At 44.4% G+C, this 25411-nt stretch overlaps 1 protein-coding gene across 2 annotated transcripts in view; it reads right to left on the bottom strand.

The window, feature by feature from the left end:
* Positions 1–3165: 3165 nt before the first annotated feature.
* Positions 3166–25411, bottom strand: part of SHROOM1 (shroom family member 1) — a 62885-nt gene continuing 40639 nt past the window's right edge. For both annotated transcript variants that reach the window (XM_066591203.1, XM_066591204.1), the window contains exons 3-8: positions 22882–22949; positions 19265–19873; positions 17958–18479; positions 15100–15208; positions 9318–9590; positions 3166–3787 (exon numbers count right to left, since the gene is read on the bottom strand). In XM_066591203.1, the coding sequence (XP_066447300.1) occupies positions 3533–3787; positions 9318–9590; positions 15100–15208; positions 17958–18479; positions 19265–19873; positions 22882–22949 (1836 nt within the window). In that variant the 3' untranslated portion in view covers positions 3166–3532. The remainder of the gene's footprint in view (positions 3788–9317; positions 9591–15099; positions 15209–17957; positions 18480–19264; positions 19874–22881; positions 22950–25411) is intronic.

The following is a 25411-nucleotide window of genomic DNA, read 5'->3' as shown; positions in this document are numbered from 1 at the left end:
AGGAAGATCATGGGAGACAGTGTGTATTTCTTTTTCTTTTTTTAATCTTAAGGTGATGCGCCTGTGCATTTGTCAGTATTCATTTGTGGCAAGCCAGGTCCCTCTGCAATCCATCGAACATGAACCACACGGTGGGATAACTGCAGTTGAACAGGGAATTAAGTGCATTGGGAAGTCTCTCACAACATTGTGCAGTTTTTGGTAACTATTCCAGGGCTGTATTATGAGGATTTCATATTCTTATAGTACACTGAGGCTCTACCAGCTGCACTCAATATATGTTGAAGGCCTCTCCTCCCAGCTAACTATCTGCCAGCCCATGCCTCGATATTCCTTTGGGTACAGATGGCTGGCTCCCTTGTTCACATAAGCGTCGGAGGTTCTGTCTGGAACCTACGTCACGGATTGCTGCTAGAAAACTGGATGAAATTTTGGCAAAATGCTGGACTGCTGGCTGGAAATCGAACTGACCCCATTGTAGTCAATATGGATCCATTTGATTCTGTTGTAAGACAGAACCATTTAGCAAGGGGGCTAGAGGAGCAGGAAAACACAACGAACGCTGATGTGAACGAACTCTAATGTAGTCCTATGTAACACCACTGATAATATAGTGATAACTGAGTACAGATAGCATTGATAGATACCCTCTGAATCGCACTGCAGTTCTGTGAGCTCAGCGTATGCTGCCATGTGCTGGGCAGGACCAGCGACTGATGAGAGCAGACTGTATCAATCTATTGATGACAGACTGGAACAAACATGTATTTGCAAAGCATGGAGCCTCATAATTTTTGCACTAGGTCAACCCAAAATTATAAATCTAACTGCATATCATGTGAACATACTCACCTTGCACCTCAAATATCACAGATCCATAACTTTGTGGTGCTGCAATTATGCAAAAACATGTACGGGTAAATTTCTATGTGGGTAACTTTCCTTTGGGCATTTATAGCCGTGGGCTTTTTCTGTGGGCATTTTTCATGGAACACCTCTGCGCACACAGACTTGAATTTACAGCTGGTTTCATATTCCCCACCCCACTTCAAACAGATTTCACTCTGGTTCTGTAAGGACTAGCAACATGCCAAGAATCTTAGCTTTAAAAGCATGCCCGTAGCTCTGAGACAACCGAAGCTACAGTCATTTGAAGTAGAAGGGAGCTCCGTTTCCAAATGTACTTGTAATATACTCGTCTGAAACTGGGCTTTGTGCACCATTATTGAAAGTGCAAAGCACCTGTGAAACTTTGTTAGAGAATCGGTCTGAGATTCCTCCAATATTGTGTAGATCTTATGTTTGTAAATGATGTTTGATGGAAGTAATGGCTGCTGAAGGAGAATGTAAGGTCTAATGCCCACGAGCGGATTTTTGCTGCAGAATTTGGAACAGGCGTTCCAGATTCCACAGCAATAAGCCTCCATAGCATGCTATGGTAAAGCAATCCTTCGTGTCCATCAGTGGAAACCAATGGCGGTTTCTGCTCGCGGATAAATAAAAGTCACAGAATGCTTCATTTTGCTGCGGTTCCCGGTTCTATTAAAGTCAATAGAAGGCATCTGCTCCGCAGTTGACATTGCAAACGGTCCGCGGATTAGCAGGAGTTTAAAAAAAATGCTGCGGCTTCTGTATGCGGAATCCGACCCACCCGTGGACATGAGGCCTAAAAGGTTATTAAATTCAACTTTTTCTACCTGCTCTGTGTATGTTTGCTCAATGTGTTTGTATACGAGGGGCTGCTGATAAGTCTTTGGCTTTGTGTTTTTTTTTTGTTTCTATGGTAACGAATGTTACATCACATGAAAGCCTTATGTGTCTAATATAGGTTTTCAAAATGTTGTGTTTGTAGTTTAGGCATGAGGTAAAACAAAATGGTGGAGTCTAAGGCAATGTTCACAGCAAATGAGAGCAGAGGAGTGATAAAATTCTTGTTTCTGCAAGGAAAGACCATGAAGGATATTCATGGTGATATGTCACAGACATTGGGGGATCAGTGCCCTTCATATTCTACAGTTAAGAACTGGGTTGCCAAATTTAAGATGGGCCACTTCAGCACCAATGATGAGGAACGTCCTGGACGACCGAGACAGGTTGTTGCTCCGGAGATCGTCCATGCTGTGCACAACCTCATACTGGAGAATCGGCCAATTTCAGCTAAAGGAATAGCAGACATCATGGGGATTTCTGGTGAACGTGTTTGTGTCGTTATCCATGAACATTTGAACAGGAAGAAGCTATCTGCAAAGTGGGTCCCCAAATGTTTGACAACAGATCAGAAAAGCATGTGAGTGAAAACTTCCTGGTCCATTTGCCAGCGTTTCCAGACTGATAAGAACTTTCTGGATCGACCGGTCACTATGGATGAGACCTGGATTTATTTGTATGACCCTGGAACCAAGGAGCAGTCAAAAGAGTGGAGGCACAGTGGTTCTCCTCACCCAAGGAAGTTCAGGGTGCATAAATCAGCCACTAAGGTGATGGTGTCTGTGTTCTGGGATAAGGAGGGCATGCTGCTAGTGGACTACCTTCAAACTGCTTCCACCATCAATGCAAGGTATTAAATTGAACTGTTGGACCAATTGAAGGCAGCTCTGAAGGCCACAAGGCGCAGCAAGCTGTCCAAATGAATCTTGTTCCTGCAAGACAACGCCTCCGCTTACACTGCACAAGTGACCACGACAAAACTGGTGGAGCTAGGCTTTCAGCTGGTTGATCACCCACCTTATTCACCATATCTAGCTCCCTCCGACTATCATCTGTTTCCAAACCTGAAGAAATAACCCAAGGGTACCAAATTTCACAGTATTTCTGATGCCATGGCTGCTACGGATGACTGGTTTTGCAAGGCTTACAGAACTTGGAATACCGATGTAAGAAGTGTACTGACATCAGTGGGGAGTATGTGGAATAAATGTAAAGTTTCATCTTATCTAGTTACTTTCTGGGTAAAGCCAAAGACTTATCAGCAGCCCCTCGTATAATTATGAATGATAACAATCACACCACATTTTATTAGTAATCAATGCAAACCGTTCAGGTAATTAAAAAGGTTTCACTTTTTCTTGCAACTGTAGTTTGTTAGGGAACCAATTTTCAAAATGCCTTGCCTGATCAGACCCCACAAACTAGCAGCAAGACAACACATTCAGGAATAATGTACCGTATATATTTTATTGAAATGACTGAGTCAATCAAGAAACCACATAACATGGACAATATTAGTTAGGACATCGAAAAAGACAAAACATTGATAACTTATGCAAAAAAGGCACACAATTTTATTAATGCAAATTTCAACCTTCTTCTTTGTCATCCGTTTCAAGGACTTCATTTTCTCACTTGATTAACACTGACACAAATGCTTTCAGCAAGTCCCACTTACGGTTTGGGAATATGAGAATTAATTCTGTTATGTCTTAGCAGCAGCTTAATCAACACCAATACACTTTAATATCTCAAAGCCCCAAGGACTCTGCCGTCATGACATGGAATGCCAGCAAGAATGTGGCTTTTGCCTTCCACAGGCTAATTAAGGGGGAATGCTGCTCTGAAGACTTTCCAACTGTTCCTCGTGAAATTTAATCTTCTCATCCAGGTCTTTTTGCTCAATCAAGAATGAGGTCTTCAGCTGCACAAAATGTTTGTAGTCTTCCAGCTGCGTTTCACTTAGGTATCTGGCTAGGATCCCTGTAACCACTTGTTCTCTGCGGTCCAGGTTGTCCTTTAAATCTTTGGCATCCTCTCTCTGCCTAGACAGGAGGTTGTGACGTTCCTTCAACGATTGCTGAAAAGTACAATAGGTATTAAAGGGTTAAACAGTATAGCAAAAAAAAAAAATGTCAGACAGCTCTGGTCTCTAGCAAGACTGTCCATTAAAGGGGTGGTTCAGTTCTAATTGTTCTAAGGCTGTACCCTTAGGGCATACTCAAATGGGAGTATTTGCGTGCTCAAAATGCAGTGAATAGAACCCATTGATTTCAATGGCTTTGTTCACACGCACTTATTTTTCCTGCACATTTGCGCACTGGAAGTCCCCTTAGAAGTCAATGGGGATGCTCAAATGCATGCAAAATACGTTAGGAGATACATGAAACACTAGATAATTGTGCAGGTAAAAACACACTTGGAACTCAGACTAATTAATTTCAAATCGATGCATATTGTTTTGCCGTGCGCGAATGCATACGCCTTGCACGTGGAAAAAGTATAGAAAAATACGCCATTGCGCACACACAAAAAAATGCACTATTCGTTCTGCAAGAACGCTATGGTCATGTGTGCAAATATTTATACACTCGTGTGAATCTGGCCTTAGTGTTAAAGATGGGTTTTATTCTTGACGCAATAGGTTTTAAAAAGGGACACTGTCATCACCCTTGTGCCCCCATAAACTAGATTATGGGGCTCTAAGGTGATGCAACAAGGAGTGCAGGGAGCTGCGTTTCATATTTTCTGGGAGCCCCATTCTAGCACTTTGTCCCCACGAAGTTGGTGTGTGCCAGCAGCTTGCCCGTTTCTGCAGGCACATGTCCCTTTCATCTGTACTGGTGGCACACACCAACTTCATGGGGCTAGTGCTGAAACCCAGTGCTTGGCAAACATGAAACGCAGCTTCCGGGCCTCCCTGTTCATCACCATTGGGCCCCATACACTGCATTATGGGGCTCACAGGTGATGACAAGTTCCCTTTGATGTACAGGATAATATTATTATGGCATGTACAGTACTGAGTCCACATTTGTTAGAAGCAACCCCATTAGGATGTAAAACTGGAATTAGGGAGAGATAAGGTTTTATGTATAATTAGCAATTTTACCATTAGTTTATTATAACCAACATGGCTGCACTTTCGGTCACTTTTATTAAAGATGGCTGCCACACCCAATAAGAAACATATCAATAGTAAATAAAACCTAATTTTAGTTTTGCTACTATAATGCACACTTTTTTTTAGCATCTAAAATAAAAAATTCCATAAAAAACAACTTTATATTCAACTGTGTTCCCGTGACTTTGTAGCGTCAGTGATGGGTTTTTCTTGTGAAAGGTCGAACATCGCATAGCTGCCTCCCGCAATAAAAACGTGCGATTTTAATTACGAGAAGTTAAAGCCCTACCCCTAAAACCAGGCCCTAGCTGCATTCCCTTAAAAAAAAAAAAGGAATACTTGCCTCGCAGGTTCAGTCTGGGTCCTCCTACTGCTTTCCAGAGCTCTGTTGTGTGTCTTCATTCAGCCACAAGAGATCACTTCCTGGTTGCGAGCTTCATAAATCCCGCCTCCAGGAAGCAGTAGCTCTCATTGGTTCATGCAGCGCTACTCAGCTGCAGTCGTTTGTCGGCCACAGAAGATCACTTACTGGTTGCGGGCTTCATATATCCCGCCTCCAGGAAGTGATGGCTCTGATTGACTAAGTAGCGCAGGATGAACCAATCAGAGCCATCACTTCCAGCGCACAACCAGGTAATGTAAAAAACGTATTGCATGGCATGAAAATTTTTAGTTCGTGCAATGCTCCATAGGGAAACATGGGCTACAAAAACTCGCAAGTTGTGCCTATATAGAGCATGTGACGTTTTTCTTCTCTCGCAGCATTGCATCAGTGAAAAACATCACTAATGTGAAGGAACCCATTCAAAAGCATGGGCATCACATACATGCGATTTGTAGTACTGTCGCATCGCAAGAAAACCGTGCGATTTTGTTGCCAGTGTGAAAGCGGCCTAAGACCTAGCAACACAAAAATCACAGGTGAAAATGCTGAAAATAGTGGGATAAAAATTGTGTTTTTCTTAAAAACAGTGTGAAACCATTCTAAGCTGAGGGCTGCATGGGACATGCGAAGAAAGTTTCAGACAAGTTGTGCAGCTAAGAAAACCTTTATGACTGTGTTACCGGACCACTTAAAATTTGTGATCAGTCTGCAAAAAAAAGAAAAAGAAAAAAAAGAAAAACAAAAAAGAGCCAAAATTGCTATAAGGTTGCAAACAATTTGCAGTCATATTGCATTGCGGTTTAGGCTGAACAAGTCATGAGTGGGCCAAGAGTTGTGTTTTTGCAACAGTTGTATTGCGATCACGTAAATGTAAGAGTGACAACACAAACTTCATGTTGTGAGACCAAATTGGTTGTGGAGGCGGACCCCCAGAGTAAAGCAGGTAGTGGGTGCAGAACCCACCTATATTATAGAAAGAATCTGGAAATGCATTTATCGAAATAGATGGACCCCCCACCCCCTTCCCCTTCCATCCTCAAAACTGGAACATAAATAAGGACTGCTCCGGTAAGAATCCCATCACACGTCTCTGGACTAAATTACATGCTTGGAATGAAGTCGTTTTCAAGTAATTGCTCCCGTTTTCTCACAAAAGAACGCATGTTCTTGTGCCAAAATAATAAATGTGATTAAGGAATTGTGTCTCTTTTCCACGCAGACGTCAGTTTACGTTAACCTCTTCCATCCGACTACTACTGAACCTCAGTTAGGTTATGATTAAATGGCACCCCCTTGTGGATGAACTTATTGCTGCAACTACGAATCATGGAAATTTGGAAACTTTGTGTAAATCTGTTTTCACCATTTGTCACAGCCATACATAAACAGGGGGAGATGGGGCAGAACAATGCAGACATGTCAACTCACCCGGTTTTATGGTGAGTCACCCTTAATTCAGCCTCTCACCCAATCACCCTGTGATATATGGTTTTGCAAAACAAAAAACTCAATCAGGCATCTATTAAATTATTCCCCTTAAGGACCAGGGTGTTTTGGTCTGAAAAGGATCAGACACTTTTTAGGGATTTTAACAGAGTAGTGGTTTTATGGACCTATTTTTTCCTTCAGCTACCAAAACTATTTTTGCTGCTTTTTTTTTTAAACATCTTTCTGTGGCTTTTTTTTTTTTACCATCCATGTCCCACATGACATCATACAAGATCTCTGGAGGCCATTCATGTATTTTTTTTCACTGTAGCTGGGGCATCCACAGAAGCCCCAGTTACAGGGGAAACATCCCCCTATTAGTGACAGTAGTCATTGGCAGAGCTGATCAGAGGCTGGTAGGATCCTGCAGCCCTGCTGCGGCAGTGGGTGTAGTGGCCCAGAACAATGGGGTCCCCCCATAACTGTATGCATGAATTTGTCTATGTAATGTCAGGGTCTTCTGTGCTGCATGAATGATGTGTATTGCTGCAGCACTGAAAGACTTAGCTGTCTGGTATTTGAGCTGTCTGGAAAATGTATCTGTTTGTTAGTCAGGTGACCCTGTGATATATATGTGGATGCAAGGTGCATGAGTGGGAATTTTGGAGAGTTGGGCCGCCTGCAGACGGCCGGGTGAGATCCCCTGCGAGAATTCTCACAGCAGGACCCAACCTGCGCCCCTGCAGGGACCAGTGCGGGTCTCACCTTCTCCCACGGCTCCGGCTCTGTGATGTGCCAGCTGCCGGCCAGCCGGTGCATGTGCAGAGTGTAGCCGACGGCCCGGGAAGTGACATTTCTGTGCACGCCTCTGCGAGACCCGCACAGAAATAGAGCATGTCGCGATTTGTTTTTCGCGTGTGATTTCACGCAGACAAATCGCGTCCGTCTTGCATAAGATTGCGTTTTTTAATGCAATCCTATGGCAGCTTCCACGGGCGGAAATTCTGCAGGAAATCCTGCTGCAGAATTTCCACCCGTGCGCAGGGGGCCTTGCTGAGTTGAGTTCAGCAAGTCCAGTTCTGTCCTGGCCTGGGCTTGCCAGAGTTGTGCAAGGCAGCTGTCTGTGAGTACCTTCCACCCACAGACAAAGTGGAAGAAGCAGAGTCTAGTTTGGGATCTAAATATACGAGTCTGGAATCTTAATTAACTTGGCGGCACAGAGTGCTAAGGCAGCAGAAATGCAGTACTAAGCGCGACCTGTAGGTTGCGGGTTCAATCCCTGCTTGGTTCAGGTAGTTGGCTCAAGGTTGACTCAGCCTTTCATTCTCCGGAGGTTGGTAAAAAGGAGTACTACTAAAATAAGTGATATAAGTAAATATATTTAGCCCCACCTTCATATAAGAAATCCCTCCAGTTTGCATGTCAACTGCTGCTGAAGTATCACCCTGTTATGGGCTCTCCCATCTCTGGCAACGTGCCATGATCAATGTTTGATCGTACGGGGAAGGCACATCCTGAGCTGACAACGCCGTAAGTACACTGGGGTTGGAACAAAAAACGCTGCTCTGACCCCTGCTTAGGGGGTCGGCACTTGCAGGCAGCATCTTCCACTCTTAACATCATGTATTTATGGTGTTGTCAGCAGGCGCCCAATCAGCTGTTCGGTTGGGGTCTTGAGAAACAGACCCCAGCTGATCAACTATTCATTACCTATCCTGAGGATAGGTCATCAATAGTATTTTCCCTGGAAAATCCATTTAAAAAGAGTGGGATATTGGCACTCTCTAGTCCCCAATGAGGACGTTTTTACCATCTTAACCCTTTTATGACTCAGAGCACGATTTTTCAATGCTGCCTATGTAAAAAGAGTTATAGTTTTCTCTTAAGTCTGTCCCAAAGATTTTTCCCCATTTGTGGGACACATTGAGCTTTCAAATTTAAGCTGAAATGTTTATTTTGTAAGGGAGAAATGAAAGAAAACACATTGTATATTATTAATTAAACTCCCAAACATGAATCTCCTAATTATCTAGTGTATCTCCAGCACTACGAGGGAAAATCAATCAATCTATAAATGTTGCAGCTGCAACAAACTAAAATAAACCAGGAGACTTAAAAGCAGAATGTGGCTGTATTAAAGCAACTTACAAAATTCTATCCCAGGATAGGAAGGGGAGGGGATAAATTACCTGCAGTTCTGCTCTGCTGTCCCTGATTCAATGGTTCCAGTCGCAGCAATTTTCTGACTAATGCACATATGTACTGCTCTCTGATAGGCCAGTATGATCATGTGAGAAGCTATGGCCAAATCAAAAGAGCAGGTATATTGTTGGTCCAACACTACCAATGCACTATTGGGGATTAGGTAGCCTGAACAGTCATTCTGAATCACTGAACACGAGACTGGCAACCAGTGGATTGGAGAGACAGCAGAGAAGAACTACTGGTGGTAGCGTTCTCCTTCCCCCCCCCATGTTCTTGGGACAGAACTTTTGTCTGAAACTAGAGGGTCACTTTAATAAGTATAGCAAGTAATGCCATGAATTTAATGGATGAACCACCTGTTGTGGATCTCTTGGCGCACGTCGTGTAATAACAAATCATTCTATATTCACAGCCTCTTGCACATTATTGCAGCATTTGTAGACTCATTTAGGAAGGAGGACAACATACCATTTCTTCTGCATCTGTATTATCATCAACTTTGCTCAAAGCATTTTCGACCCGGGTGAGCCTCATCGACAGGCAAAACAGGAGGCTCACCACTTTTTCCAAGTCTCCTATGAACATCATGTAGCGCTCATATTCATTGGGCTTACAGACGTCCTTCACAATCGCCTCTAGATTTGTGCCGTGGTTTGTATTTTTCCTAATTTCAGAAAGGAGGAGTTCCCGCTCAGCACACAGGTCCTTCAGTTGTGTAGTGATGCTAGAAATAAGTTCCATCTGTAAAGCAGTAAGAAATAAGAAAATGTAATACCTGAATTCAGGGGGGCGCAGCTGTATCTTACATGCATAATAAATATCATCAGAGAAATAAAGCCAGAATTGTGCTTTTTTGGTCACCCAGTCTCCAAGCAAAAAAGTTTTATGTATGGTACCAATAGAAAACTACAGGACAACCCACACAAAATGAGCTTTCACACAACTATGTTGATGGTAAAATAAACAGATTATGGCTGTCAGAAGATGGCCAATGAAATTTTAAGTTTTTCTTTGAAGATATTTAGTTTTTTTTTTTTTTTTAAATAGCACAACAAACATAAATTTTGTCTTGTACATGCTACTGCAAAGGAGTGAATTTCTTACCGAAAATTCCTTTTTTCCGAGTCATTCTGACGGCAGACAGGAAGGTTGCACATTGACCTCGTAGGGACAGGAAGTAAGAGACTTCAAAAGGCTCCTCCCGCCTCCCATTCACCAGTGTCTTCTAAATTACTTACATGGACATGTCGTGGTTAACCAAGGAAGATATTTATTTGCTCCGAAAAAAAAAAAAAAAGGCGTATGCCAGACTGAAATCCCAACTCTGGGAAAAAGCGTCTAACCCCTCGGCCTTGTCCCTCGGATCTAGGGGAAAAATAGGCGGGGCATTTTGAATTTTTGCTGCTCGCAAACAGGTCCACCTGTGGACTGCCCCAGGTTTCTATAATGAGACGAAATTCCTCTTGATTCAGAGACCATTCCCCGGGGTCTAGGCGTCTTCGACTGAGAAAGTCGGCTGTCAGGTTCTGGGATCCTTTGAGATGGACCGCTGTCAGGGACTGTACCGTGGACTCGGCCCATCGGAAGATCCGGGCTGTTAATTTCAGCAGGTGAAAGTTTCTGGTGCCTCCCTGGTGGCGAATAAGTGAAACGGCGGTCACGTTATCAGAGAAGATCTTAACACGTCTCTTCTTTAGGATATCCTGAGCTCTGTGAAGCGCCTCCCAGATGGCCCTAAGCTCTCTGAAATTTGAGGTCTGGGCACGCAATGTCGGACCCCATTTATCCTGGAGCAAATGCTGCCCCACTTGCGCTCCCCAGCCAGACTGGCTTGCATCGGTGACTACGGAGATGAAGGGCTCTGCCACCCATGGGGACTCCGCCTCTAGGTTGCCAGTTGACCGCCACCAGCGGAGGGACCTTGTGACCGATAATGACACGGGCATTCTGCTGTCCAGAGAGGTTGTTGCCCCGTCCCAGTTGCCCAGGGTGGCTCTCTGTAGCGTCCTTGAGTGCGCCTGGGCCCAAGGAATAATGCTGATACAGGAGGTCATGAGACCCAGGAGCCTCATTGCGTCCCTAATCGTTATTTGTTTCTTCTGGCCGCATTTCTGTGCTGCCAGCCTAAGGTTTTCCTGCCTGGGTGGAGGCAAAGACAAGGTCTGAGACACTGAGTCTATCTGTACCCCCAGGAAGGTCTTTCGCGTCTCGGGGAGAAGACTAGATTTAGGGAAGTTAACTATCCACCCCAGTCTCTGAAATAGGGAGAGGACTCGGCTGGTATCCTCTTTGAGGATCTTCGGCGAGGATGCAATTACCAGGAAATCCAGATATGGGACAATGTTTATGCCTGCCACATGGAGATGCGCCTTCATCTCTGCCACTATTTTAGAGAATATCCTGGGTGCCGTTGAAATTCCGAAGGGTAGGCACTGGAATTGAAAATGGTGTACACGGCTGCCCATCCTGATGGCAAACCGCAGGTACGTGTGATGTTCCGGCAAGACTGGGACGTGGTAGTACGCGTCCTTTAGATCGACGGTACTCATAAAGTCCCCTCTTTTGATCAGAGTTACTGCAGACCTGACGGTTTCCATCTTAAACCTTTTGTAGGTAATAAACCTGTTCAGGCCCTTCAGATAAAGGATCATCCGAAAACTGCCGTTCGGTTTTTTGATCAGAAATAGGGGCGAGTAGAACCCCAAGCCCTGTTCTACTGCGGGGACCCGGACTACCGCCCCCATCTGTAGCAGCTTAGAAATTTCATTTTTAAAGCTATCCTGCAGGGCGGGGGATCGCATGGGGGTGACTCTGAAATTACTGGGGGGCCGGGTGAAGAATTCTATTCTGTATCCCTGGGCTATGAGCTGCAGGACCCACAGGTTGTCTGTAATCCCCTGCCATTCCCGGGAAAAGTTCAATAGTCTGCCCCCCCACCTGGTACTCGCCTACAGGGGAAAGGGTTGTTTTTGTCTTACCCCTGCCTCCTTTGGGGTAGGACCAGCGCCCCGTCTTTCCTTTGCCTCGGTATGGCTTGAAGGATAGCTGACATTTGTGGGGAAATCCCGTTCTTGCTTGGTCCGGGAAACTGTGGGTCTTGTCGGTAGCTCTTTTTAGGATCTCCTCCAAGTCCGCGCCAAAGATGTGCTGGCCATGAAACGGGATGTTACACAGCCTTCCTTTGGAAGCCGTATCTGCTTTCCATGTTTTCAGCCAGACCGCCCGCCTGGCCATGTTAGACAATGCGGTGCTTCTGGCCGCCAGCCTCATAGATTCGGCAGACGCGTCTGCCAGGAAGCCTTTTGCTGATCTAAGTAGAGGCATGCATTCCAGTAACGCATCTCTAGGAGCCTTCTGTTTAATCTGGTCCTCGAGTTCCCCTAACCAGAGGAACATCGACCTCGCCACAGAAGTCGCTGCGATATTGGACTCCAGCGTATAGGCCATTGTTTGCCAGGCCCGTTTCATCAAGGCATCAACTCTGTTGTCCATCGGGTCTTTAAGATGAGGAGTCCTCGAATGGCAGGGCTGTCTTTTTGGCCATTCTGGCCACCTGTGCGTCCACCTTGGGGACCTCCTCGTAGATGCTCACGTCTTTCTCCGCAAAGCGGAGTCTCTCTTTATATTCGCGGGACAAATAGAGGTGTTTGTCCGCGCAAGCCCACTCATCCATGATTACTTTCTTCAGGGTATCATTAACCGGAAACACTATGTGGTTCCCTGGTCTGAGCCCGCCGAACATGTCGTCCTGTACGGACCTTGGCTCGACCACATCCTCGACCTTCATCATATCCCTGACTGCTTTGATCAGGTCATCCAGGTCCCCAGATGAGAAATAGTACTTTTTATTCTCATCCCTGGCGTCAGGGGGACGGTCAAAGAGTTCGCCATCTGACAAGTCGCCCAGGGATTGCTCAGACTCTGAGCTCGTTAGCGGTATGTGGCTCGCCCTTTTAGCGGCCCTTATTTCCCACTGAGCTGGGGGGAGACTGGAAATCGATGCCCAGACCTCCTCTCTAACCAGGGATCTAATATCTTCCCTGAATGCGGCCTGTTCATCCGTAAGAATCTTGGAGGTACAATCAGGGCATAGCGGGTTTTTATACGCCTCGTCCAGTTTTTTAAGACCTGTTTAGACCAGGTGGATTCCCTGTCCTGCAAAGATATATGCATGTACATAAGGGAAAAACCCCCATACAATGCTAAATCCCTGAGCATAACATCCCTGCAACAAGTTACACTTACAGTTTGAAGGGCTTCCATCTCTGGTTCCTTTGTAGTCATGATGCAGAAAACGCAGACAGAACCAGATTAGACAGATAAATGCTTCTCTGAAGGTGTGCTGTCAGTGGAAGCTTGCCGGGGGGGGTCTCCATTTTTAAATCTCCCGCTGTTCCGGGTCAGCTGACGGCGTCTGACGTCACCGCGTCACGCCGCGTCATTGGCTCTGCCCCCCGACGCCGCGCGCGGCCGTGCCGGCATGCCTGGAGGAGGGAGGCATCTGAGCCTATGGCCCACCGCTCTCCCCGGCTGAAAACAACTGCGCCGAGCTGTGGAAGAGGAAGGAGGGGACTCAAGGACCTCTGGTCCGCCGCTCCGACCGCTGCGGTGGTGAACCCTGGGCGGTCAGACCTGTGGCCCGCCGTGCTCCCGGACCACGCTGACACCCCGAAGGGAGATGAGAAGGGAAGCAGCCCTGTGGACCGTCAATCCCTACAGTCAGCTTTGGAAGAAAGGTGAGGGGGGTGGGGGGAGGGGGGGGGGGGGGGGAACAGCCCTGTGGACCGTTCCCCCAGCTGTCATCCTGCAGCTCCCTGGAGGGAGCTCCTCTTGCATGTCCCTGTAGCGACAGGAAGCACTGGTGAATGGGAGGCGGGAGGTGCCTTTTAAAGTCTCTTGCTTCCTGTCCCTACGAGGTCAAGGTGCAACCTCCATGTCTGCCGTCAGGATGACGCCGGGGAAAAAAATGACATGACTTTTATTCTGTGGGTTAGTACAATTATGACACCATAAAAACAAGACCTGTGTAAAGATGGCAGAATTGCAGGTTCTCTCTCCATTTCACTCCACAATACGGTATATGGTACATTAAATAGCACCATTGAAAAATACAACTCGGCCTGGAAAAAACAAGCCCTCAGACTGCTAAGTCGATGTATAAATAAAAGTCTTTGATTTTTGGGAAAAAACGAAAATAAAAAAAAGGCCCAGCCTTTAACAGGTTAATTATAATCTGATGTAAAACAGGCTATCATGGTTTTTCCAGGACTAGTTAACACCTTTCAGGGAGGTGTGCTCTTCTTCAGCTTGCAGCTCCCACCAAAAGCTGATTGGCTGCTGCCTTATTTTGAACATGCTGCCCACCCACTGAATGCTCATTGGTTTCTGAGACACCAATCTGTGTGAGTGATCCTTGACAGATTAGTCCCCGCTGGTCTTAAAAAGAACACTCGATGCCATGGTCTCTGGTTGCTTTTGGTCAAAGAAACAGAGTTGGAAGGGGTCTTACCCCCTGCTCAATGCAGGATCACTAAATAATTCCAGAAAGACATCTGTCCAGCCTCTGTCTGTAGACTTCCATTGAAGGAGAACTCACCACCTCCTGTGGTAACCTGTTCCACTCATTCATCACCCTCACTATGAAATATCTAATTTGTGCCTCCTCCCTTGCAGTTTCATCTCATTGCTTCAAGTCTTTCCTTGTGCAAATGAGAATAGGCCCATGAAAATGCTCATGTACCAGCAGCTACAATAGAAGAAATACAAAAATAGGCTTCAATAAATAGTCTACTGGAAAAACAAAACCTTAAATAAACATACATCCTACCTGATTAAAAGCTCCATATATACTGCATATCTCTCAATACAGCAAGTACATGGTTGTCAGCAACTCCTAGACAGCAAATGAGGACCCAAGAGGTGGACAGTTCAACATAGATGTCCCTCAACCAACTTCAAGATGCATTGAAGCTTAGCTGATTTGCTGCAGATTTCTTATATTTGTATTAAGCGGTTTTCCTCTTGCAGTTACTTCCCGTATACGATGCTCCTAACAACTCCTTAAGTAATCGCAAAATTGAACAAGTCAACACTAGTCACTGTGTAAAAAGCACACAAACTGTTGTTTACATGCTTTAGTGACCATTCAGATGATAGTTGGCCCACGTAAAGTCACCATCACACATCACCTGATGTTATTCCTCAGTAATAACAACCTATTCTTAATCATACAGCTTATGACTCTACTAACCTTCAACAAAGTGAGGTTGTCTAGGCATTCTCCATCCGGTTTCAGACTACAGGTCTTCTCAGGCAGTATGCTTTTTGAAGGAGATTTGGATAGACCTTCAATATTCATCCTAATTTGAGTGAAACATATCACATTTATAAAACACAAGTATTTCACATTACATATACATTTTTTAAAATCCACAATTTCATCATTTTACTATTTGTTAAGTCAAAAAGTACAAAATAAATAGTACAACATCCATATAAAAAAAATAACCTGGGTGTTTTTTTTTGTTTTTAGGCAAAATGAACAAAAACCATTTTCCTCCTTTTTTAGTCTTTTTTCTCCTTTTACAATTTTTGCTGTACAGGATAAATAGGGTGTTCAATCGATTGCTCAGGTTGTTATGGATGAGGTGCTACCAACTATATTTGCGTTTAAAACTAAACTATTTTGATTCAAAATCGGAAAAAAAAAATAATTCTCGTAAGGTTTTTTTTATTTATTTTTTTTAACATTTTTTATGTCCCTGTAGAGGACTTGAACCATTAATAGGTCTGATGACTATGATAATACATTACAGTACCTCTGTATTGCAATGTATTATTAATCACAATACCCATCACAGGCCACAGTACGCTTGGACACCCATTTATAGCATCCGGATGCCATGACAACCCATCGGACCTCTGCGATTATATCGCGGAGTGCCAATGTTGTCACAGAAGCCTCTGTGAACCCTTTACATACGGCAATGTACATTGATCGAAGCATGTAAGGGGTTAAGAGCGGGGATTGATGTTCTCACAGATCCTGCTCTTGCAGTATGAGGCTGGTTATCAGCCACAGCTGGCTCCTGCTGAGGGATGGCATAGGCTCACATCTGAGTCTGCGCCTTCCACAGGATGTAACTTTATGTCCTGTTTGATTAAGTGCCTCCAAGCCAGGACATATACTTACGTCCTGTATTATGGGGCTAAAATGACTTAGGGCTCATTCACACAGGCGTATGAGTACAATGCTGCAAGTGTCATAGCGTTGGACTCATTGCAGCCCGTTCGTTCTGTCGCTAGAGATTGCAAACGTGCTGCGATTGGCACTGTGCATGCTAGGGATTCTGACGTCACGAACACACAGTATAACTTTTTTTTTTTGTTTGTTTATTCCCCGCTCTATGCAGATTGGGGCTGCGTATTAAGCTTTTTACACACAGTGTCCCCTCGCAGTGCCAAAGCAGGTTTGAATAGAAGAATGAAAGTCTATAGACTTTCATTGCCTCCATTCACCACGTGTTATGCATGGGAAATACTCGTGTGTAATATGCGGTGACAATAAGTCCGTGTGAATGAGTCCTTAGGTAAATTCTCCACATTCTTGTTTGTTAATGCAGTTCCTCTATAGGGGAAGGTCTGGCATATGTGTTCACTACCCAGTAGAATAAGGATGTTCAATCACAGCTGGGGTCTCCTGTAGCAGTCGTATGGTCTGCCTCCATGGTACATACGCCCTTACATTCATGCTTCCATGTAAAACAATCTGGTCACCTGACTCAGCAGGGCACCATTACTGCTTCTGTCACATGTGGCTAGGCTTTATTACACAATGAACGACTTCCAGCAAGTGCGAAAAGTTATAATTATAGAATGGCCTTGCTATATCACAATGCAATATGAAGTGCTTCTCCCGAATGTATTATTACAGGTCACAATATTATAACTGGCTGCTCAAACTAATAATTATCAGGTGCTTGCGTGAGGTGGCAAGTATACATTTGGTTCTGATTTTTTATTTTTTTTCGGCGCCTGATTAATTTATGGGTTTTGGCTCTAAATAAATTTACGTGTCTGGTCATAAATTTTGGGTTTTGGAGGAATTTAAAGGGTCTGATCTCAGGTCTAAATGATATTTGAGCGATAATGTTAATAGATCAGTGCTTTTGCTATTCCTAAAACAGTAATGGTTAGGGAATGCTTAGTAGCCTAGGTTTTTCTTTGTAAACATGGCTAAGCAGGCAAGTGTGACCTTTCCTTAAAGAGATTTAACAAGTTCTATAAAAATGATACAGAGGGCAGGAAAAGGTTAATAAACTCAGACACGCCAATAACTCTGCTCCCCAGGCTGGTTAAGTGCTGTTACTGCAATTACTCCAGTCTTCACTACCGGGCTACTGTAGTGGTGATGTTCTGTAAATACAGGTGACCGCTACAGCCATCATGTGGGTCAGGAGGGGTGTCGTCTCTCCTTAAGGAGAACACCCAGAAGGTGTGTGTAGAGACACTTATGGGCCGAGTTGGTCAGGAGGGACATAGTCTGTACCCAAGGAGAGCACATAGAAGGGGTGTGGAGACTTATAAAAGGCACATGGTCTTCTAAGTCTCTTCACTCACCTCTTAGGTGTCGCCACACCCCTTCTAGGTGCTCTCCTTGGGAAGAGACGATGCCCCTCCTGACCCATGTCACAGGCCTCTCGCTAGCTAAGCCAGAAATCTACTGCACACTAGTGAGGGGCAAACACCCTAAAACAGCTGTCTGTGTATGGATTCTGGCTTGGTTTCCCATTTCCAATCATTTTTTTAAAGGCTTGTTTAAAAAGTCGTACATTGATTTGAAGGAATGCTGCCATTGAATAGGTGGTGCTGCAGAGCTATTGTTCCATTTTTTTAATTAGCCAATCATATTTAATGGCTCAAGACCACGGAGGCCAACTCCTCAGTTGTAAACCAAACTTAGTTTTAGTATGCCTTTAACCATTAAAATGTGATGACTGGTTCATAAAAAATGACTAGCAACAACAAATGATCTCTGCTATATACACACACATCTCTGCGGATGCATAAAGGAGTAAAACATCAGCTGACATCATCTGAACTGCTTACTTGTTACTCTTTACGTCTCGGTTTCTGGATCTCTCTCTTGCTGACACATCTACAGAGAAGAGGCTCTTCATGAGGCCGATTGCAGACTCCCTTACAGGAAGAGGTTTCAGAATATCAACCAGAGACTTGTCTCTTGCAGTGATCTCCTTTACAAGCTTCATGTACCTTTCTTCTGCATAGGATTTTAGCATGACCTTGGTCCCGTTCTCCCTTGGAGCTTCCTCCATACAAGACTCCAGCCCAGAACTTTCATCATTCACATTGTTCTTACCATGGAGAAAAGTACTGGCTACTTCAGTTCCATTCTCATGGCTGGAGGAAGTAATGCCAACATTATTCTGCTGCAAAATACTTTTTGACTGAATATTTGGGGATTTTGAGTCTTCCTTTACTTCTCCGGATTCGGGATTTTCTGCTATAGAGACACTTGACTCTTGACTTTCCGAATTCTTAGAAAGGTCATTAGCTTCAGCTCTTGCTTCATTAGCGTACCATCGGACGGTTTTCTCATTGGCTTCCAAGCTTAAAGAAACAACCACAAGTTGTTAAAAGGCTTAGAATGATAAACTAAAGAAAAACTAGTCAATGTTACAAGATCGGTTCATAAATGTTATATTACTAGAGGACACAATAACCAAAACTAATGTAAATATATAGAAGTTTCTGAAAGATTCTGTGATTTAAGAATGTAGCAAATATGAAAGACCCCGTCCTCAGAAATTAGATTTGTTATGCTATAAAACAAACCTAATTCTGTTGCACACAAAAATTTAGAAGAGCTGGATTTGTCAACTTATGGTCCACGAATAATGCGGGCCTGATGACTCTAAAGGTGACCAAATCCCTTCGATAGACGTTGGCTGAATTTAGCTGGATTCCCCATACACATTGCATAAATACTCCGTTTGGACGAATGTTCATGTGTTTTCCATGTGGAGAAAGCTACTGCCAGACAGCTTGGGTGGTTTATATCCAGGAAGCCGTGGCCCCCATACACACGCGCCAGTCATCCGCTCCTGCTGAACTCGGCAGTTTCAGATTATTTTCCACTAGTCTGTATTGGGCACTTTAAACTGGCCATACGCATGAGATAAAAGTTGCCTGAACCAAATAATTTCAAGATCAGCTGACCATGTATTATGTATGAGGGACTTTCGACTCTCCCTCAATAGGATATGCCATAGGAAGCAAGCATGGGCATGCCGGATTTCATCATGCCAATACTTTATACCCAAGAGGAGATAAGTCACTGATAGAGGTTGTAAATAAATATGCCGGCAGCTCATATATAGAGTTACGTTTGTTACCTTGATGTGTGTATAGTCGTAGCTCGTTGTCGCGGATGAGAGGGCATAAGGAAGGGGCTGTAGGCTTGTAGACCATCTTCAGAATGACATGTCTGACTAGGCTTCTGCAGTGAAATGTTAGGGGGACTACAAACATCATCCATGCTAATGCTGTAAGGCTGCAAGAAAACCTCATTGTCTGGTTGTAGAGAATGGGATTGCTCTGTAGTTCTTGGATAAGACTGAGCAGGAAGAGAGGAGCTGGAATTATCTATGCCTGGAGAAGCACCACTTGCTCTCGGGGGCCTGGAATGTCTCTCATGTGCCGACTTTGCAATATCAGATCTATGAGGCCCCAGCAGATCCTCTGTACTTGTTTGTCTGGGCTGGCTTCCTGGCTCAGGACTGGACTTCGGCTTGTCTTGATGGACCACAGCTGTGCCGCTTGCATTTCCTGACTGTGGGCTGAGCGCAGGGCCTTTAATGTGGTAAAGCTGCTCCGAGCTCTGACTCAGCACCGAAAGCCTGATTCTGTCTGAAGTTCCCAATTCTTCCATAGACTTTCCTCTGCCTCTGGTTATGCAAACTTTCTCCGTCTCATGTGAAGTGCTATCCATAGTATCAGACAGTCTATAAAAAAAATAAATAAAAAGCAAAAAGTAATTTGAAAACATCCCAAGTAGCAGGAGGTCAGGATGTTGTGTAGACATTAGATGCATCCATTGCAATTTTTTGGAAAAATGAAGCTAGCCCTTAAAGAGGACCCATCATCACTTCTGGAAGGTCTGTTTTAGTAAGTACTTTAATTTCCCCCCATGCAAAAATCTTTCTGCAGTATCTAAGGGCTCATGCCCACGGCCGTATGCGTGAAACAGTCCCCCTGCAGAGTTTTACACATTCGGCAGCCATACGCTCTGCTGGTTTAGACCGTGTATGGCACTGCACAGGCCTGTGAATCACACGCTAACAGACTTGCGCAGTGCGATTGTTTTTTAAATTCGACACTCTGGAGCAGAGCAGGGATGCATATGAGAATGCTGCCCATACTTAATGTATTGTGTCTGGACAGCGTATAATACGCAGCCCATACAAGTATATAGGGCTCACACTGCGTACAAACGCAGAGAACTAGAGCATGTGAGGATTTCTCTTGCGTATCGATACGCAGTGTCCACACGCTGTGTGCATGGATCAATGGAAGTTCATTGACTTTCATTGACTCCATTTACTGTGTATCAGGCGTCTGTGCAACGCACATATAATACGTGGTGAAAACACGGTCGTGGACATGAGCCCCAACTCTGTTGTATTGTTCCTCTATTATTCCTCCTGAATATTTATCAATCAATTGAGAACTGGATGTTACTGATCTGCTAAACCGTCTAGCACTGTCAGCAGTTTGGACAATGCCGTAGTGTGTAGGCACACCTCCCAAATTATAACACCCGGCCATCACTTTATTCATAAACTTCTAGGAGGAATAAGAGTTATTCAAAAAAATAGACCAGGATTTTTATTTCATGAAGACCAGAACCAGCATTTACCCGTACGAATACACCCTTAGGCCGCTCACACATGCGTTCACAAAACGACGCAATCAAAATTGTAGCATTTTACTGTGATTTCAAGCACCATTTTTGAATGCATGGTACAGCGTGCAACAGCGTTTAACGCATCCCATCTTTGTGATGGGTGATGAAGTGCGTTAAATGCACTAAAACGTGCAAAAATAGAGCAAACACCACATTTGAGCACAGGTCTTGGACGTCCGATTGAAATCAATGGAAGCATTGTACTGCGATCAACGTGGTGTTTGAAATGCTGCTCTAATCGTGGTAAAAAGTGAGCTGTGTGAGAGTGGCCTTAGAGTATAAGGCCTCATGTTCACGGGTAAAATAAGATTTTAAATCCGCAGCGTTTTTCCCGCACGCGGATCCGCGCCCCATAGGGATGCATTGGACACCTGCAGGTAGTTAAATACCTGCGGATGTCATTTTCCCTTCAGGCGCGGATTGTGTCTGCGGGAAAACACCCACGGCATGCTCCATTTTTAGTGTGGGTCTTTCGCGGGGATGGCTCCCGCAGCCTATGGAAGTCATCCGGATCCGAGGAACACCCGTACCTGAATTCCTGCTCTCCTGCGCGGTAGCGCGTAAGAGCAGGAGCTCAAAAAAAAAATTTTTTTTTAAAATGGAGTGCTCGGCGCATGCGCGCCGCACGCTGCCGGCGTGACGAGCACATTCGCCGGACCGAAGAAAGAAGATCCGGCCGTGACGGAGGGAAGATCCCAGCGTCCAGACAGGTGAGTTTAATATTATTTCTAGCCTCATGTCCCCGGGAAAGGAGGGACCCGCTGCGGGATTCTGCATGGAGAATCCGTGCCTGGCCCGATTTTCCCCGTGGACATGAGGCCTTAGGCTTCAAGCATTAAAAAAGAAAACCCAATGGAACTCATCGTTAAGGCATGCTCTGTACAATAAAAGACATTGTCACTACAGGTCACTGATACTTTGCAGATTTTTGCTGTATATTTCGCCCTCTGAACTGTAACGGATGACATTCAAAGCAAAGCCACATGTAACACCATGTGGAGTCACTAACACTGTATTCTGTTATTACAATGTAAACCGCAGGTAGTGCTTAAAGGGAAAACTGCCGGTATTTGTTATTAGCCGTTGCACCAGGACTGGGACAAAATGTCCAGAGTATCACGAATTCTATGTAGGCTGAAGTTATGCAATAGGTTTAGTTGTATAGTTAGCCTGGAGTTAATATGACTAACAGTCTAACTTCTAGTCGATGACTTAAGAGTCCTGCTTGGGATATCCAGGAGAATTCCTTTTTGCTTCTCTAACCTGTCAAACAAGTGCTTAAATAGGTTAGAAGGGTGTTCCACCTCTAGGACCCCCACTACTGCTGAGAAGGGTCTCAAAACCCTTGTTGATGGCCAGTGAGCAGGATGAGCATACAGTGTCGATCACCATATGGGGGGTATTTATGGGATCGAAGAGAGATATATATATATATATATATATAGCAGCCAACTGCATGTACTCAGCTATATACTATAGGGCCACTCTCACACATAGCATCGGCAAAACACTGCAATTTTGATTGCGCCTTTTGTCACGATTTTACCGCCATTGAGATGAGGGATATGCGTTAAAAAGCGCAAAAATGCGGTAAAATAGAGCAGACAGCACTTGAAAATCGCAGCGTTAGAACATGCCACGCTAAAGCTCACGTCTGCGAAGCCCCATTTAAAATCATCCTTATACCGTTTTGTATGCCACTGTAATCACGGTAAAAAGCGCATTTGTAAGAGTGGCCTAAGTGGCTGCCATTCACCCCTCCGCATGTTCAGTTGATTCCAATGCCCTCGTTCATCTCTCTGTATCAGATTTGCGTACCAGCACAGCATCGGATGAGAGGACATCTTCCAGAATGCAAATCACATAAGAATACACTGAGCCGACAAGGAATATTTTCAGATTTCAGCTCTTAAAGTATGCAAAACTGTGAATGCAGCTCTAGAGAATAATCCATTAGCATAATCTTATGTGAAACACAAGCTTGATTTGTATACGCTGTATTTTATCCTATTCTGTTATAGTCAGAAATATTTTTATTTTTCTCACCTGTTGTCATAGGCATGGTTATTGCTTGAAAGTGCTGATGTTGAGGAAGCCGAGTGCCCAGCTGGTACCTAAAAGGGAGCAAAAATGCAATTACTAACAAACTCAAAGCGTATTCAACTTTTTAGCTGACTTTTCAGAACACTGTTGACCATCATGTGTGAATATGAGGTATAACACTATAACTGGTCATCATGTGACTTGTATCCTGCATTTTCCCCATTTGCTCCCTTTGCATCTTGTATGTCAGATTCTCAGTTCTGTCAGAACTGGTCGGAAGAGTCTAGCAGCTATGATGTCTTCTACAAACTGTGCACAGAGCACTGTAGAATCTGCTAACACACGCAGGGAGACATATCATCAAGCAGGTCAGCATACAGTAGAACTGTGCAGTGTAGATGTGAATAAATAGCAACAAAATCACTAACCATTAGCTCTAACAGGAGAGCTGCGAGATTGTCTGCTTTTGTCCCCCCTCTCCCTCCATTCTGCTCTAATAGACTAGAATGATAATGAGGCCAATATATGAATGGGAAAGGCAGCACGCTGGGATCTTTTTCTTCTTTTTTTTCAATCAGGCAGAACTCAGGTCATAAATAACCTCCAAACTTTTATTCAATAAAAAAGTGTAGCGTATTCAGCAGCGATGTTTCGGCCACATGCACCGTGGCCTTTATATATTGTACAATGATAATGAGGACTCATCACCCATCTCCACTAACAGGGTTAATATCACTTGACAGAAGGCAGTGGACAGTTAGGATGATTTACATCAAAGTCAATAGCACTTTTGCTATTTATCACACTGGCTATCAGACACAAATGGTTTAAAAGGTGAGTGACAACTGAAGAATTTTCATTTGCTGTAGCATGTGTAAAAGTTTCAAAATCACGTGATAAGGTGGTTCCACACAGGTTTGTTTGGTAGATTGAGCCAAAAGCAAAGGGATCCAGTGGGAAGACATAAGACCTTCCTTTATATTTCCTATATCATATCTTTAGTGCAGACTACTAGCTTTGGCTCAAAAAGCTGCACTCAGGGCCCTGGGGTCCCATACGAGGAGACAAGTACTATTAGGCCAGGTTCACACCACATTTTTGCATCCTGTTGAAAGGTACTTTAGTTGGGCAAACTTACTGTTAAAACAGGATGCCACAAAAATGATATAGGCTCTTTTGTGTGTCATTTTAAGATAGCCATATAGATTAGATGTATATTGTGTGAACCTATCCATTTTCAGTGGAACTGTCCCATCATCAACTGGGTATGGGGCCTCCACACCTTCCCCTGCTGTTAGATGTTGGGAGACATTGTGATTTCAAACTTGGATTACAACAGCCTGATTCTTTAGTTCTTGGAGAGATAAGCCACTGCCTAAAGTGTTTATGCTCCCTGCATTTACAGCACATGCATGCTTGGCTGGCCTGAGCATGCAAATGTATAGAGAAGTGGGGTTGGGCTACATAGCGGGTAGGTGAAAGCTTGTTTGGCTGATACCTATTTAACATACATGGACAGCCTAAAAACAAGATCCGGATTGATCCTGTTTTTTTTTTTTTTGGACAGTAGGAATCAACGGTAACCGTATACCATGGCTGTAGTGGCCCAGAGTTAGTGGGGCCCCTCAATGTTTTGTGTAGCTCTCATGTCAGCATCTTATGTGTAGCATGCATTAGATGTGTATTGCACTTCTGCAGTACTGAATGGGTTAATGTCTGGGTTCAGTCTGCAAAAAAAAATATCATTGTGAGAGTCAAGTGAGTATATATATTGCTCCCCACATGAGATCGGTCCATGTGGGGAGCATGGAGGAGGCTGAGGAACAGTCTCATGCTCAGCCTGCCCAGGAAACCTGGGTGCAGCTGTTGGGTGCTGAGAGTGAGACAAACCGCTTCAAAGCGAGGAAGGCACAACTAATGCGAGTGTGAACCAGTAGAGCGCGAGAGAGAAAGTCGCCAGGAGTGGGATCACACACATAACTTGGACTGTGGATCATCTGAGATATCCCGAGAATCCTCCTTGTCACACCAGTCTGAGTTGTTGTATCCGTGCCAGGACTGTTCATGTCAATGGTGCTGACATAAATAGCAGAATATGATCACTCGGCAATCTCCGGTAGTCCACTGAGAATAAATGAAGAGGCACCATACATGCTCAACCACCACTCCATGTATTCTCCTGCCTACTGTGGGGGCCTGCAGTGAGAAGAGGGGACACAGGTCCCTTTTTCTCAGGATCAATGGGGGTCTTACCCCTGAGAAAGGCTATGGATGAGTGATAAAAGTCAAACTTGGGAATACCCTGTTTTAAGGTACTGCTCCACATTTATATTGGGACAGTTTACCAATACTGCCTACTAGTGCAAGTCATTTGATAGAGAAATTTTGGCATTCCTTTGGTCCTTTCTATCCATCAGCTGTGCCATATTACATTCTAACTGGCAGAACAGTTGTTCTTTAAAGGAGGCATGTGACCTTTCTATAATACTTATGATTTGGGGTGTTTGGTTTCAACTGACTTTCCAGCAGATGC

Source organism: Eleutherodactylus coqui, chromosome 2 (genome assembly GCF_035609145.1).
Source record: "Eleutherodactylus coqui strain aEleCoq1 chromosome 2, aEleCoq1.hap1, whole genome shotgun sequence".
Classification (NCBI taxonomy): Eukaryota; Metazoa; Chordata; class Amphibia; order Anura; family Eleutherodactylidae; genus Eleutherodactylus; species Eleutherodactylus coqui.
The sequence above is the reverse complement of the archived record's forward strand: the minus strand, read 5'-3'. Positions and strand labels throughout refer to the sequence as shown.